The sequence below is a fragment of the Ips typographus genome, linkage group LG2 (genome assembly GCF_016097725.1).
Source record: "Ips typographus isolate SLU linkage group LG2, UJ_Ityp_2.0, whole genome shotgun sequence".
In the NCBI taxonomy this organism is placed as follows: domain Eukaryota; kingdom Metazoa; phylum Arthropoda; class Insecta; order Coleoptera; family Curculionidae; genus Ips; species Ips typographus.
Window position 1 is genome coordinate 22,991,719 of NC_138423.1, and position 15,582 is coordinate 23,007,300.

The window sequence follows — 15,582 nt, forward strand, 5'->3', positions numbered from 1 at the left end:
GAGTACAACCAAGCTGTAAGATTAATCTGGGAATAACGGTAAAGAGCTGTAATTTTGACCGCTCAGACAACATTGTACAAAGGATCCGCCTCTGTCGAAGTAGCGTCAAATAAAAATTATGTCAACTGACTACTGCAGTGCGTTCCGTAATTGCCTCAGACACAATTGATAAGAAAACAATGAGGTGAAAACACCAACACAAATCACAATTCACAAAAATAGATTTGTCCAATACACAGGATAATTCATTTATAGAACAACTTGTTTCTGATAAGAACAAATTGAAATGGAGAATTTCTTTAAATTTTGCATTTTGAATTTGTACAGTCCGAATCGCACCATTCTCCTGTATTAAGGCTTCATGCTACATGGTTTACTTTGCATATCATGTCCTATTGGCTCTATAGTGGCTCTCTCATTCTCCTTGACTCTGGCAGAACATCAGAATTTCCATTTTCCAGGCGTGCAGTCCCCGAATTTACTTTTTAGTCGATCCGGATCTTTCAGCCGGAAAGCTGGTGCAGATTGGGGCGCAAGCGCGACGTCTTATTAAATGTACGGCGCGAAAATCTATCTACTGAAATAAATAGTACATTATTTTTCAGTTTAATTAATACAGCGTGTCTAATGAAAATGATTTGAAGTGAATATCTATTTAAATAGTGTTGTTTGGTTTTGATTAACCTGGTTCACCCCGAAGGTAAGTTTAGAGTCTTGAGTAGATAAACTAAAAACTAATTTAATGTGAGTTACATCAAATTGAAATTGGCGAAGAAAAATTATTGTTATCTTGGGATTCTTGTACCTGATTATAATTAGGAAAATTTGGTTTCAGATTTTGTTTAAATGTGATAAGTGATAACACTCTAAAATGACAATTGAAAGTGAGGACAAATCAGCTCATCAAGAGCCAGGGACCAGCAGAGATTTCAATAAGTGAGTAAATTTGTTCAAGAAAAAAAAATTCTGCACTTTTCTTAGAAAGATTTCAATGACAAACAGTTACAAAACAATTTAAAAACTGTATTTTTCTTTGTAGAGAGGAATCTAAACCGCCAGAGTCATCGTTAAGTTCGCAAAGGTAAATGCTTTTTTGTGCACGGTACTTTGTTTAGATGATGTCAGTAGTATTTTAGAGAAGTTGAGAAAGTAATCAATAAATATTAAAGCTTATAAAAACCAATTTTCAGTCAGTTACACAAACGGTCTTAGCAGTGTTAGCATTGCTTTAGCACTTCAGCAAGGAATTGTCGACTGTCAAACGGAATAGTTGTAGTGGTTTCCGTGTTCCCGCTCTTTCCGACCGTTAATTACCAGACGCTGTCATTGCTGTCAAAGTTTTTGAAAATTCAAGTTTGAGGTTAATTAAACTGTAGTGTAGTTTGGTTTTAAATGTATTAGTGGTTCCAGCCGTTTTATTTCAAATTGTTACACAAAAATAAGCCTGAATTGACTCTAATTGAAAGGTAAGTTAAGATCAAATTATTTTGAAATTTGCGCAAAGTTTGCTTGAGTTCTAAATTAAGTTGAAAACTGTTTTTTACTTTGCCAAGTCCCAAAACTGATTTTTTGTAAACTACCTAAAGATTGCAAGGCCTAGATGAAAAATGCTAGAGATATTTGAGAGCTAAAGAAAACATGGTTAGGTCAGGGTAAAAAGGTGGGTTTTTTCATTTAAAACTAACATTTTTATCAGGTAAAATGTTTCTATGGGTAAAAGTGAGGTTAATACATTTGTGTCCCTGTTTATCATAAAATGAATTTCTAAAGTGAAAAAACAGTACAAGCTTTGAAAATGACCTGTATTGAACTAAGATAAGTCAAACACACATTCATCTAGGTCAACTGATCAATGGGAGAAAGACACAGAGCATATAAAGCTGTTATGATGAAATCAACAAAACACTGTTAGAAGATAAAAAAAACTGTATTTTTTTACTCAATAGGCCTGTTTGCAGTGATTGATACTCAAAATAAAACTAAAAATCAGAAAAATGTCGGCTTTAATTGGTTGATTGATGTCTATAATGTTTTTGGTCTTGTGACCAATGTATCAACAACAAATTTACTGGGTGTAAAAAACCAAATCACTGTACCAGTAATTGACCATCTAACCAAAATGTTCACTTATCCAAAGTATTTTAATCTGTAAATTTACATGAAAAACATTAACTATGATTAGTGATTAGGTAGCTATTTTAAACCTTGGAAATTCTAGTTTTTGTATTATAACAAATATTATATCCATGCAGAATTGTAGTTTCTTTCAATAGTTGACCATGATGTGTCAATCTTTGATTTACTAGTAAATGACCATTGAAGAAGTTAAGAATAACAGTTTTTCAATTATTTATATGGATATCAGTAGACTACTTCAATTTATGGTGTTCAAATAGGTAGGTCTCTGAATTTTATGGTTAATTAACTGGCTACACAGCAAATTTCAGGGTTGTAACCCCCAGATTTTAAAAAGACTTTCATTGCATTTTAACTGACATTCTTTCATTTTTGATGATAATGTTCACCTTTTCAATAAAGTAATAAGCAAAAAAACAAAAAATGAGACCTGTGTCCTTGAAAAGCTATCTGCTCAAAAAGAGCAAATATGTGAAACAATTTTTTATTAAATTGCAGAGGTATGAATGCCAATATCTGAAAAAACTATAAGAGATATCAAAAAACTTGACTGAGTGATTTGTTGGCTGGACAGTGGACCTATACATAAAAATGTCATTTTGGTTGTGGCTTTATTTTTCAAGCATCTTTGCGCAACAAAAACACAATATTTATGCAAAAAACTGATTTTTTTTTTAATTCATCAGGTCTCATCATGCGAAAAAAGTCAGGCGCACCACAGAAAACTCGAGATATAATGATGCGTTATGGTACAGTAACCCATTGGGTAAAATTTAATAGGACTACTCTCGCAGAGATAAAGCGTTTACAAATAGGCACAGAGGATGTGATTCCAAAATTGCCTTTCTCTAGATTAATTCGAGAAATTATTGGACCCGATTTTCGAGTAACGGCGGATTGTTTAAAGGTGCCATTTGAAAACTTACTTGGCCGCATTTTCAAATATTATTAATATTTTGACGTTGACAGGCTCTACAAACAGCTTGCGAACATTATTTGGTCGACCTGTTTACGGATATTCAATTGGCGGCGTTTCACGCAAAACGGCAAACTATCCAGCCAAAGGATATGAAATTTATATTACAAGTACGAGGAGTAAATGATCCAGGGTTTCATTCGGGTTAAGTTTACTTTGAAATGTTATTAGTTTCTAGTTTTTGTTTATGTAAATAACAGAAAAATTTGCAGAAAAGCACACTAATGGTAAAAGTTTTGAATTGGATTTCCTATGATGTCACGTTATTCGTCTTTTTTACGTCAAGTTGTGCAATTTTTAGGTCCAAGTTTGTTTGATTTTCTGCATAGTTTCACTGTGCCTAATGTATAAGAACACGCGCAACGCGTTTTTGTAATAGTTTATTTAATTTTTTTTTATATGTTGTTTTATGGACAATACTCAAATTGAGTTTTCTCATTGTTAAGACAAATAGTTAGTATTAAATGGTTAGTATTACAGAACCATATACGTCATTTTAAGCACCCCTGTACCAAGGTAAAGATGACCGTAAGAGATATACGAAGTCGTTTTTAGTTATTTGAAATTATATCAAAAAAATACTTTCTTATGGCACCTTTCCGAGCTTTACAAGATGGTATCTATAAAAATATATTCAAACGTAATGTAGGTTTTAAAATAAGTAGCATGCTTCTTCTGCTTCCAGGCTACTTTGGTGTGAAAGCCCACTTACAGTTCATGTGACCAACTGTAAAAAAACACTTTTTGGTTGATTTTGTGAATAATTTCACACCCTGTAATAGAATTTTTACCAATCACTCTTTTACCTCCACTAACATTTGAAATTAAGTTAGCTAAATAAGCAGGAACCTTACCTAACTGGGAAACAAAGTTGTTTTTCCTTTAATAATAAAAACAGAAAACAAATATTGGTGGAAGGAGAGTAAACAACTTTTTAGAAGAAATCGTATTCTCCATTTTACCTCTACATTATTCAGTTAATACATCTTTATTGATTTATTGTAAATAGCAGGGCCATTACATAGTCGCTCCTATTAGAAGCACATTGTAATTAAGACAAACCTTTCCCAAGATCAAAATTTTCCGTTTTTCTCTGGAAAAACATTTCTACCCCCAAGGGAAATAACCAAGAAACTTTCACAAAGTTGCCGTCTCTTCCTCGTCCCTTAATAAACGATGTTTCAGTAGCAATTTGCCACTGTATTCCTCTTAGTTTTAACTTTAAACGTTTAACTGGTTTTGCGAAAAGCTTTTGCCGTTTTGTTTTGTTCACATTAATTAGCTATTATTAACCAGTCAGTTGTTCTGCTGGGTTATGACAAATCGGTTAACAGCCTGTTCAAAACTGTTTTCTGTTCTGAAAATGCAAAACAAAGAAAGTTTAGCGCCATTGTTGTATTTAGGAAATTGGTTATTTTCCTTACGATTGCGAAAAGGGATATTTTAGTATGCTGAACGAAGTTTGTGTTACCAGTTTTAAAACTTTCTCATTTTGCCTGCACCAGATGGAAAGCCGATCATATACGAAATCAGATCAAAATTGCACAGGATTGTTACCTATGCATGAAGACATCCGGTAGACTGGAACGTGTAGAGCTCGAATCAGATGAGAAAAGGCCACCGCATCATCAATGACGCAGTTTTTAAAACTATTTCTTTCTCCTTCTACAGTTGCCGTCGCATTAGATATAATCAGAGGCGTCCTATTAAAATATTCCCGAAAATATATTGTTAAGCGGTCAAAAAGCCACTTGGCAACGTAGTACGGTTTTTACTTGGACACAATTAAAACAGATGCGGCAGCGGCCAGGTACATTTGGACCTTTTTATATGCTTTTACTAGCCGGCACTCTAAACGGTGTTGCCAAGTTTAAAAAAATGTAGTGGCGGACAGGGAGACTTAGGGGGTTAGGTTAGGTTCCGTTTTAGTCTGGTGTTTTGGTTGTATTGTTGATGGTCGCAGTTGAAGTTCACATAGTGTTATGAATAAAAAACGTTATTTTGTCAAAATGTCTTTCAAAAAGGTTGGAAAGAAAGGTGTTATCATATACAGCCAAGGCCGTGAAATCGTCAGTAACGTCTTACAATTTATGAAGAAAGAAGCAGAAGGAGTTTCCATTCCTTTGAAAAACTTGTTGTCTTTTATTTTCTTTATTAAAAACGACGAAAATGTTTCATTTTACTGATAAAATAATAGCACGCCACTGACTGGCTGCAACAACTTGGAAAGTAACGAGAGCAGCAATATTTAAAGCGAGACGTACAGAGATCGTGACATCATCGTTTGATGACGCCTGTGGCCTTTTCTTAGCTGATTCGAGCTCTAGAGCTCGATTCAGATGAGAAAAGGCCACCGCATCATCAATGACGCAGTTTTTAAAACTATTTCTTTCTCCTTCTACAGTTGCCGTCGCATTAGATATAATCAGAGGCGTCCTATTAAAATATTCCCGAAAATAAATTCTTAAGCGGTCAAAAAGCCACTTGGCAACGTAGTACGGTTTTTTACTTGGGCACAATTAAAACAAATGCGGGTGCGGCCAGGGACAGATGGACCCTTTTACATGCTTTTACTAGCCGGCACTCTAAACGATGTTGCCAAGTTTAAAAAAATGTAGTGGCGGACAGGTTGAGTTTAAAAATTAGGTTAGGTTAGTTTCCGTTTTAGTCTGGTGTTTTGGTTGTATTGTTGATGGTCGCAGTTTGAGTTCACGTGTTATAAGTAAAAATCGTTAATTTGTCATAATGTCTCCAAAAAAGATTGGGAAGAAAGGTGTTGTGATACACAGCCAAGGGCGTGAAATTGTAAGTAACGTCTTAGAATTTATGAAGAAGGAGGCAGAAGGAGTTTCCATTCCTTTGAATAACTACAGGTATTGTCTTTGATTAAAAACGACGAAAACGTTGAATAATATAATAAATATCATTTTAGAGAGAGAACTATAGCAGCTACAGGGGTGTCTAGATCTACTGTGCAGAAGATATCTAGAGAAGCACTACATGTTGAATGGGGAGGGCCAAGCTCATCATTTCACACTCCTACAAAGAAGGGACAGATTAAAAAATTAAAATTGGATAACATCAAACCTGATGAAATCAAAAGAATCAGAGAAATTATTTATGATTTCTATATTCTTGAGAAAAAACTTCCAACATTAAAAGGTAAGTTTATAATACATTAGGTATACCTACAGAGTCTTCAGAGTTTTTCTAGCAGAACTTACCATGTTTTTTACAATTAAATGTAAGCCTAGTTTGCTATATGTATAAACCTTGATAATGTGTTAATTGAAAATTTAAAACAACAAAATTTAGACTAAAATGGGATTATTTTTTATCTTTACAGGTATTTTGCAAAAAATTATTGACCAGCAAATCTTGACTGAATCCATTAGTGTAAGCAGCTTAGGGCGATTGCTTAAGAACATTGGATTTAAGTATGTTTTACATCTTGGCAATCATGTACATCAAAATAACTTTATCTTTTGTAGGTGGCAGAAGACACCAGACAAAAGAAAATTCTTGTGTGAATCATATGACATTCGCTTAAAACGAATAAATTTCATGACTTGGGTAAAAAAGCAATTGCTTCCTAATTTACCTGACCGCTCAGTCCTTATTATAGACAATGCAGCCTACCACAATGTTACTGTTAACAAAAATATTACAACGGCTACTAAAAAAGGAGATATGTTAAGTTGGCTAGTGGAAAAAGGAATCCCAGCAGATCCTCATTTAACAAAGCCAGAGCTGTATCAAATCATACAAGAAAATAAATTTAGATTTCCTCCACAATATAACTTAGATAGGCTGTTAGAACAACATGGGCATCTTGTGTTGCGTTTACCACCCTACCATCCAGAATTAAACCCAATAGAAAAAATTTGGGCTTTGGTTAAAAATTGGGTAGCAGCTCATAATACCACTTTTAAATTGTCTGATACCGAAGCTTTAACAAAACAAAAATTTCAAGAGGTGTCTGAAAAAGAGTGGTTTGACATTTGCCAGCATGTAAAAAAGTATGAAGAGGAGCTCATAAAAAAAGAGCATATTTTTGATGATACAGTGGACCAGCTTATTTTTACTGTTAACACTGGTTCATCTGATGATAGCGATGAAGATTCTGGTGATGATGATGAATGTGATGCCAGTTTATCCGAAGAAGAATTAGGATGCTCACTCCTAGACTAAGTTTTGGATTTTTGTTTTATGTTATGAATTCGTAATTTGTATATGTATATGTATTTATAAATAAACAAAATTATCAAATTTATAAAAATATATGATTATTAAATTTAACAAAGATAACAAATTTTAAATATTACCTCTTCTTCATGAAACCCTGTATATCAAAAACGATGCAAAGGCAAGCTGAAAGTTACTTTGAGACTTCATTTTCAAGGTCTAGCTGCACTGTAGGACCTTCAAATTAAGAATAATTGAAAAAAGAAACCAGCTGCCTATTTTTATCTTCCAATAATTGATTAATTGCCCCAAGACAATGTTTTTTTGTGGTTAACATTGCCCTAAGTTAAGTTATATAATTTGGATTTAAACTAATTGGTATTTAATATTCTTCATCAATCATCACCCTGCAGCTACAGCAGAAAAATAATTTGCACAGATCTTTTTAACCGAAACACACTGTATGTTTTTTTAATTTACCCTTTGCTTGTTTTCTTGTTTATTTTTTAAATTAATATTTAAAGAAATGGGACCAGAGACCTAGGCCAATTTTGTTCTCAAAGCGTCAATATTATGTATGTATATGTATTTGGTTTGTTTTATAAAACCTACTTACCTATCCTGTTTTAATACAATTTATGAAATGAAAAAGCAAAAACTACACCTATTTACGTTAATTAAATTTCATTTCACTGAGCAGAGAATAGCACGCCATTGACTCGCTGCATCAACTTGGAAAGTAACGAAGGCAGCAATATTTAAAGCGAGACGTACAGAGATCGTGACATCATCGTTTGATGACGGCCGTGGCCTTTTCTTAGCTGATTCGAGCTCTACGGCCGGCTTTAGAACTAACATATTAATCATGTTCTTCATGTTTTAAGGGTGTTTAAGAAGTCGTCCCCAAACAGCAAACTGACAATCTACCTGGCATCACGGGATTTGGTGGCGTCTCAAGGTCAAATCGATCGGCTCACCGGAGTTTTATTGGTCGATCCAGAATTCGTAGACGATCGTAAAGTGTATGGACAAATTACGTTAACGTTTCGGTAAGTTTTAAATTATTGAGAAAACTTTTATGAAATCGATGATTAACATAAACTTATAGCTGCAGTTCTGATTAGATGTGGCATCACTGTCTGTCACTTTAGCTGTCGCCATTTTTCGCGAAACCACTTAATGTGAAATTAAAAAGTGAACTAAGTTTAATTTAGTACTCAAATGTGAGAAATTCAGAATTGATTAATCAACCTTAATCCTAACTTGTACAGAGAGAACCGCCGAAGTGTCAAACTTAACTTTACTCACACTTCACTAAAAATGACAGCCATAACACTGTTGCCAAGTTTTTGTTTTATTTTCCATTACAATATGAGCATATTTCACTTCAGACGCATTTAAGTTACAACTGTCAAATGCCTTGTTGTCATTCGACAGACATGGAAAACATTATAAATCTAGATCTCCATCTTAAATAGGAGGCCATGAAGACACAAAATTTGACATTTTACTAAAAGCTATTTCGATAGAATCCACCGCCGGAGGGAACCACTTTATTTTTTTTTAAAAATCACATGACCCCATGATTACAAAATTATACGTAGGCCACGTGATTTTTGGATCATATCGGGTTTAGATCCGAAAGAAAACGATTAATTACTAGTTGTCATTGTTGTTGTCACATAGTTCTAAAAATATGTCTGTTGAAATCACACTAAAGTACTAAAAAGTATATTAAAAGTTAAAGTTGCATATTTGTGAGTGATATGAGAGTGTCAGATTATGAACCAAGAGCAACTTCTAGCAAGTTTAAGTTTCCTAATCCCGAAAGAAACTCCTGAATGGATGATCTAATTCTGTACTCTCGCCATGAAAATATTTATCAGGTGCGTATTGTTGAATTACTTTTTTGTTGATGAACTTATTACCTGGATATACAGTATAAAATAGCATCACAAATAGCATGTTGTAGAGTTATCTAGGTATACTATTATTGTATTTGCATTGTTGGTAAAAGCAGGTTCACCATTAATCCGACTTACTAATTATTACTTATAGTACACACCTTTTTATCAAAACCTTATATTAACAAATAGAAAAACAATAAAACATTTCCCAACTATTGTAGAGTTTCTGTTGTTTAATGTGACAGCACACCATTTATAACCGGCTTAGCAAAACATATATAGTGTGCCTTGCAAAACGCCCTCTCGCGGAGAAATTATCGTAATAGCTACTTCCAATCTGTCAAAACGTGACTTCAAACAGTTCCATTGACATGTAAATCTAGATGTATAATGTTTTCTATGTTGACAGATTCATTTCGCTGTCACGTTACGTCATGGAGCGCGCTAAGAGCGTCATTATATACTTTCTACGTTGTTTAATGTAAGTTAGTTTTGACATATTTTAAATGTTATATTTGTTGGTGTAATTGTCTAAACAAATCTAACCGATTGCCATAAATATCATGACTAATCACTAATAAGAAAAATGTAAAAATTTACTTCACTGTGACAGTTGCGACGTTGTCACTATTCTAGTTATTGCGCATTTTTTTTATAAAAATATGTCTGTTGAAGTAAACTCTGATTGAAATATTACGTTCATATGTCATTAAGTTGCATTATTTGACTACAACGGCAACGTCGGACAGGTTTACTCTAAAAAAATTATATTTATCATTGGTAATTTGTTACAGCAAAGGTAATCTGTTTATCTTGGCTAAACAAAGTACCAATCATTCTGGTTAATAGCACTATAGGAGCGATATCTGAATATTTCTGTTTTGCGACATCAATTTTATACTGAATTTAATTTCAGTAATGATATTTTTTCAAAAAATTCCCCGTTAAAAATTACCTAAATGTCTGGTAATTGGTCAACATTTTCAATTTGAAACAGAACAGACCTAATAAAGCATCACTTTCTGTATAAAATGGACTAATTCTGCTTTTTTTCCGACACACAACATTGACTTTTGACCTTCTATTGACTTTTACCACGTCATCCGATCGTAAATTCCTAAGAGGAAAGGCAAATGGGGCTTAAATGTACGAATAAAAAAGCACCCTAGGGATATCAGGCGAAAGAGTGTTTTACCCTTATGTTTTACTCGTCTTTTACACAGGAAGGTCACTGGATTTACCAATCATAATAACTGACGCAAAATGCGAAAAACTTTTTACTTTGCGGCCCGGAAAAATGAGTATAATAAAAAAATTCGTTATCGGACGAAGCTAGATTGGAGATTTTACGATTCAGGCAGTAGTCATATAAACTGATGAGGATGATGTATCAATTTGTTTGTAATTATTACCATGAAGTTGAAGAGATTCTGATTCAGCAAATAAAGAAGATTTAAATAAATTAAAAAAATAAGTTTACTTGAATAAAAATCTAGGGATGCCAAGCTATTTTCCGGAAGGAATTAGCTTTCTAAGATCTCCTGATCTTCAATATACCTATGTATTGTGATTTTTGCTTGAACTTTTAGAAAATGTACTTTCCAGCTCTCATTAAAAGTTTCTCCTGACAATCAACAAACAAAAACTCAACTTTTGATCCCACCTCCTTTAAAGTTCATCAAGTAATACTACTACAACCCTACTAAAAATAGAAAACACTTGACATCTCTACAAAAGTTTGTCTTTTCTACTAAAAAAAAGAATAAAGAAATAAATTGTCTTTATTTTCTTGAAAAATGGTTATTTTTAAGATAGTCGATTCTAGTTTTGTCTTCTATTCATTACTTTAATGATAGAGATATCTTGCGGAAGTTTGGACATCTGTCAAACTGTTAAAAACATGACAGCAGTATTGTGGTGTTACCTTTCTAAAGTAACTAGAAATGAATTAAGCGCCAATTTATTAAGTGCATTTTTTTTACAAAAATATAGACAGAAAACAGACTAATAAACGTGAATCTGAAATTAAGTTCGCTTTGAACTAGAGCAATCGGTTGAAATAGAAATTCCTGCGGCCATTAAATCCTAAATTAAATGAGCTGCTCCGAACTGAAAGGTTTGAATGGATGAAGTAGCTTTTTCAAAGTTTAGGGGCGTTGCGGGGCCACTTAATATTTATTGCCAACGAAGGTGCTTATACCAAGGAAAGTTGCTTTTAACCTCGTTAAAAGAATTACAAAGCTTTAGGAAAACACGCTTTTTATGCGTTTACTTTTTCCAAATTACTTTTTTTTCCATTAGTGCCGAAGTTATTACGATAATCACCATCAAAGTCGGAAAATTATAATTAATTACTCCAGACAGAAATATGCAAATAATGACGTCATAAGTTTGCCATCGTGAGTGTCACTGTCATTTGTCACTTTTTCAATGTTACCAAATATAAATCAACTTAAACAAGTGACCACTCTTCTATATTTATTAAGCATAATCAAACTTGAAAATTGATTAAAGTTAAGCATAATTTCCCTAGCGGGTTTACATGATAAGGTCCTTCTGCGACCCTTATTAATTCAACTAGGTCAATGCAACTAAGGTAATCAATATAATATGCATGAAAATCTGTCCTGGGGACTATGGATATGGATGTCGTGTGCTGCACACCGAAATTTTGCTTCAATTTGTATGATGGTACATTATTTTCTGATTGATGCGTCCAATATTGATCCGAAACGTGTGGCGTTTCTGTTTATTCTCCTTTTATGTCGCACCAGGCGAGTCAGGACCCAATCATACTGTTTATTAAGCCTCTAAAATGATACTATGGTTCCTTAATGCTCAATTTCTATGAAATACTATATTTTTGTAGTGTACAACGAAACTGGAAACTGTAGAAATCTAATTAAACCGGAAAAATGTTATAAACTGTAATTACACCTGAACATTTATTCGTCTCGTCGGATGTGATATTTGCTTGCTTTAATTAAAAGTGGGGCTCGTTACCGGCAAGAGTAGCCTTACGAAATGGACACCGCATCATTTTTTTTTGTCGCCACGTGTTTGCAATGTAAATACATTAGGCATCCAGGAGCTCTCGTATACGTTTAATTAAAATTGAGTGCGACTTTCAGGTATGGACGCGAAGACGAAGAAGTTATGGGATTGAAGTTTTGTAATGAGGCTGTCATGTGCTTGTCGCAACTTTATCCACCACCCCAGCATCAAATGTACGGCACAACTCCATTACAGGTAAATTAGTTTTTAAAAATGGATTTTAACGTGGAAGACTGTCATTGAAGTTGACAGAATAGAAAAAAAACTGTTTTTAATCATTAAATCTGGAAAGTGTATGCAGTGTGTTCCAGAGTGGAGTCTACGTGGATCTGGAAAATTATAGAAAAAGTTAAATAAGGAAAGTTTAGAGAAAAATAGTTAGTTAAATTAATGCACTCAATTTTAACCACCCTGTATTACAAAGCGTGTGGTAAATCCAAAACCGACCATAGGAAAACCGTGTAACTGACAGAGAAACGTAGATAATTGCATGCGTGGGACAAAGACAGTAAACGAAAAAAATACCAAGTAGGCCATATTTTCAGTACGCTGTTGCCAAAATCCAATACCGTCGACAAAATTAATTTTGACGGTCGACAACAAACGACACGGCGTACTGAAAATATGGCCTACTTGGTATTTTTTTTCGTTTACTGTCTTTGTCCCACGCATGCAATTATCTACGTTTCTCTGTCAGTCACACGGTTTTCCTATGGTCGGTTTTGGATTTACCACACCTGTATGTTACGTTCTGATCAAAGTCTTTTGAAATTAAATAACGAGTATAGCAACCAACGTTCTGCCATCGTCAAGGCTTAAAATTTAAAGCCAGACAAAACCATCTAACAACAGTAGTAGTAGTCGCCAATGTAACTTTAATAGTTTAATTAGTTGACAGTAGGGATGGGAAAACACCGGGTGCATTCGTTTGCACCGAATTACCATAAATATGCACCCCGGTGCAGCGTCAGCAGCCTGTTTGACAGATGACCCTAATACCACATTTATGACAGAACTGTCAACTGGCCCTGTTCAAATCACAGTGTTATTTAAAGACATACTGGCTTTGGAATAAAACATGTTTATATTAATAATAACCGCTTATTAACATTTGACACCTGACAGGGCTCAACTCTGTCAAACTGTCAAATTAAAAAAAAATTAGTTTCAAAGTAAAACAGTCGCGTGACCCTAATGATTACAGTATTGAAATTGAAAATTTGCTGGGCCATAAAAGTAAATCTGCCAAAGTTCAAATTAATAGTAACTAGTGATCAGAAAAATAGAACAAATTGGCCACAAGTCAGAAAATGTCATAGTCACGTGAGCATTCAACCAATGAAACTTGACATTTACTGTTTCTGAGTTGGAAGCCAGTCAGAAATTGGCTCTGCGAACAAACCTTAAGAAAATTGAGTTTAAAAATGACATAATAATGCTTATTGACATTTGACACCTGATAAAAACCAATGCTCAACTCTATCAAACTGTTAAAATTCAAATTTAAAGAATATAGTTTCGAAATAATAGTCAAAACAGTCACGTGACCCTGATAAATACAAATTTAAAGGTGCGGAACGACAAATGTAAAGTGTCAAAGTTGAAATTCAGTAAAACAACTAAACAGTCAGGTTTTCAATTTTCAAAATTTAAAATAAATAAAACGGTCACGTGACCCATAAAATTGAATTTGCAACTGTCAAAGTTCAAATGTCAACAAAATAAAAAAAATGATGTTTAATACATTTTATCTACAACAGTTACATAATATCGTAATTTCGCACTATTTTCAGTGTCATAATGACCTTTATTACCGCACTAGTGCGTTAATAATCGGTGAACAATTTGTTTGTACATCTGGAGTTCTGTTGCCTCCACTATCTTGCTTCTTGTTAATATTAATATTAAAAGTAACTTTTAGTTAGATTTTTTTTAATTAAAAAAACGACATACAATTACATGAAAACTCAATTATTATTAGGATAAATATTAATGGTAAACTCTTTGCAATTGGATAAATTAATGCCAGATGTTGACATGCCTACAAGTTGCTGGAAATATTTTTATTTTTTTTTTAAATTAATCATTAAATGCGCCTGCGGCCTCGTCGTGCAAATTTTCACATGCGTGCGTTCATAACATTCATATCCTACTTGTTACGTAAATAACTATTATCAGCTGGGATGTCGAATTAAAGCTGTCAAAGTTCATATTGGAAAAAATGAGTTTTGAAATGATTAAAGCAGTCACGTGATCCCAAGTAATGCAGTTTTGAAAATGTTAAAAATGTCAAAATTCAAATTAAATAAAACGGTCACGGGACCACAAAAAATGGAATTTGCAACAATTGACGTTCAAAAATAGTTAAAATAGTAGTCACTGACTCAAGCTGTTAACAAATGATAATTAAAAAACTTCCTCATTTGACAAATGACAATTGACATATGAATGCACCAAGAGTTTTTACGATCCCATCCCTAGTTGACAGCTATAAAAAGCTGGGTTAGGTTAGTCACGTGAATGAATCAATCTGCCTAGCAAACAATCAAGCGATGCATTTGGTATGCATGGTTGCATAACTAATGTAAACAGTACTAACGCCACTAAAAGGTTATTGACAGATTTCAGAACTGTACTGTAACAAAGAACAATTCTACATAATTGTTTCACCTTTAAATCAGATTTTTTCCGTTGATCCACGCTACTTTTTGTGGGTCGATTGGCAGCCAGAATGTGAAACTCGACATGCCTCTTTCCAAATTGCTTTTAAATTCGCCCAGAGGTGCTAACTTAAGCGAATTGAAAAAGAAAAGCTATCGGATAAAGGAATTTGGTCGACCGTATTTTAGTTTTTTCCCTCGCGGATTTCATCTCCCGTTCGACTGGAACTAATAACGGTTTTTCTATTTTGCAATGCAATAAGGGATGAAGCGATATTTCACTTTTTTTTTGGAAAGTAAGCGTGCATTTTGGACAGAGAACGCGTAATTTCTAGTGACGAAGCGGATTTGTGCCTGATCAATGTAGCAAACTGGCGCGGAAATCGATAAACAATTTCTCGACATCAAACGCCGAAGGTATGGAGGCGCATGTACTCATAATATATTCTAATAATACATGACGCCACAGTATTGTGTGTTGCAAACAATTTAGCCCTTAGAACCAATATTTAGGAAACACCCTGTACATTCACTTAGTTTACTTCTTCTTATTTCATGTGCCTTGTCCGATCTCCCTGACGTTGGCGATCACCATGGCAAAAGCTGTACAGTCCTCATTACTTTATCATCTCTCAAAATATGTCCAAGATATGATGTCTTTTGG

General features: G+C 33.9%; 2 protein-coding genes and 1 long non-coding RNA gene across 6 annotated transcripts in view; 2 read left to right on the forward strand and 1 right to left on the reverse strand.

The window, feature by feature from the left end:
* The first annotated feature begins 227 nt into the window (after nucleotides 1-227).
* Nucleotides 228-15,582, forward strand: part of LOC145724374 (arrestin homolog) — a 40,983-nt gene continuing 25,628 nt past the window's right edge. Inside the window, exons 1-5 of one of the 3 annotated variants that reach the window (XM_081972629.1) lie at nucleotides 228-700; nucleotides 836-936; nucleotides 1,040-1,081; nucleotides 8,182-8,346; nucleotides 12,336-12,453. In XM_081972629.1, coding sequence (XP_081828755.1) covers nucleotides 872-936; nucleotides 1,040-1,081; nucleotides 8,182-8,346; nucleotides 12,336-12,453 — 390 coding nt within the window. In that variant the 5' untranslated portion in view covers nucleotides 228-700; nucleotides 836-871. Of the gene's footprint in view, nucleotides 701-835; nucleotides 937-1,039; nucleotides 1,082-4,558; nucleotides 4,701-8,128; nucleotides 8,347-8,788; nucleotides 9,184-12,335; nucleotides 12,454-15,582 lie in introns of those variants that run through there. The other 2 variants (XM_081972631.1, XM_081972630.1) reach the window with 2 other exon arrangements.
* LOC145724435 (uncharacterized) lies at nucleotides 4,328-4,705 on the reverse strand. Its single transcript, XR_014176998.1, has 3 exons — nucleotides 4,670-4,705; nucleotides 4,537-4,608; nucleotides 4,328-4,469 (listed from the first exon to the last, which is right to left on the reverse strand). It is a non-coding gene; the product is annotated as an uncharacterized LOC145724435 (long non-coding RNA).
* On the forward strand, nucleotides 4,699-7,885 carry LOC145724390 (uncharacterized). Of its 2 annotated transcripts, XM_081972662.1 has the most exons (4): nucleotides 4,699-5,985; nucleotides 6,045-6,274; nucleotides 6,459-6,549; nucleotides 6,604-7,885. In XM_081972662.1, the coding sequence occupies exons 1-4, from the start codon at nucleotides 5,858-5,860 to the stop codon at nucleotides 7,301-7,303; spliced, it is 1,149 nt and encodes a 382-aa protein (XP_081828788.1). In that variant the 5' UTR covers nucleotides 4,699-5,857; the 3' UTR covers nucleotides 7,304-7,885. The 2 variants fall into 2 exon arrangements, with proteins under 2 accessions (XP_081828788.1, XP_081828787.1); XM_081972661.1 differs by having other exon boundaries at nucleotides 6,459-7,885.

Coding starts and splice junctions, on each gene's coding strand:
- LOC145724390 (XM_081972661.1), top strand. CDS start 5,858: ATGTCTCCAAAAAAGATTGGGAAGAAAGGTGTTGTGATACACAGCCAA. Junction 5,986..6,044: donor ATTCCTTTGAATAACTACAG/GTATTGTCTTTG, acceptor ATATCATTTTAG/AGAGAGAACTATAGCAGCTA. Junction 6,275..6,458: donor AAAACTTCCAACATTAAAAG/GTAAGTTTATAA, acceptor TTATCTTTACAG/GTATTTTGCAAAAAATTATT.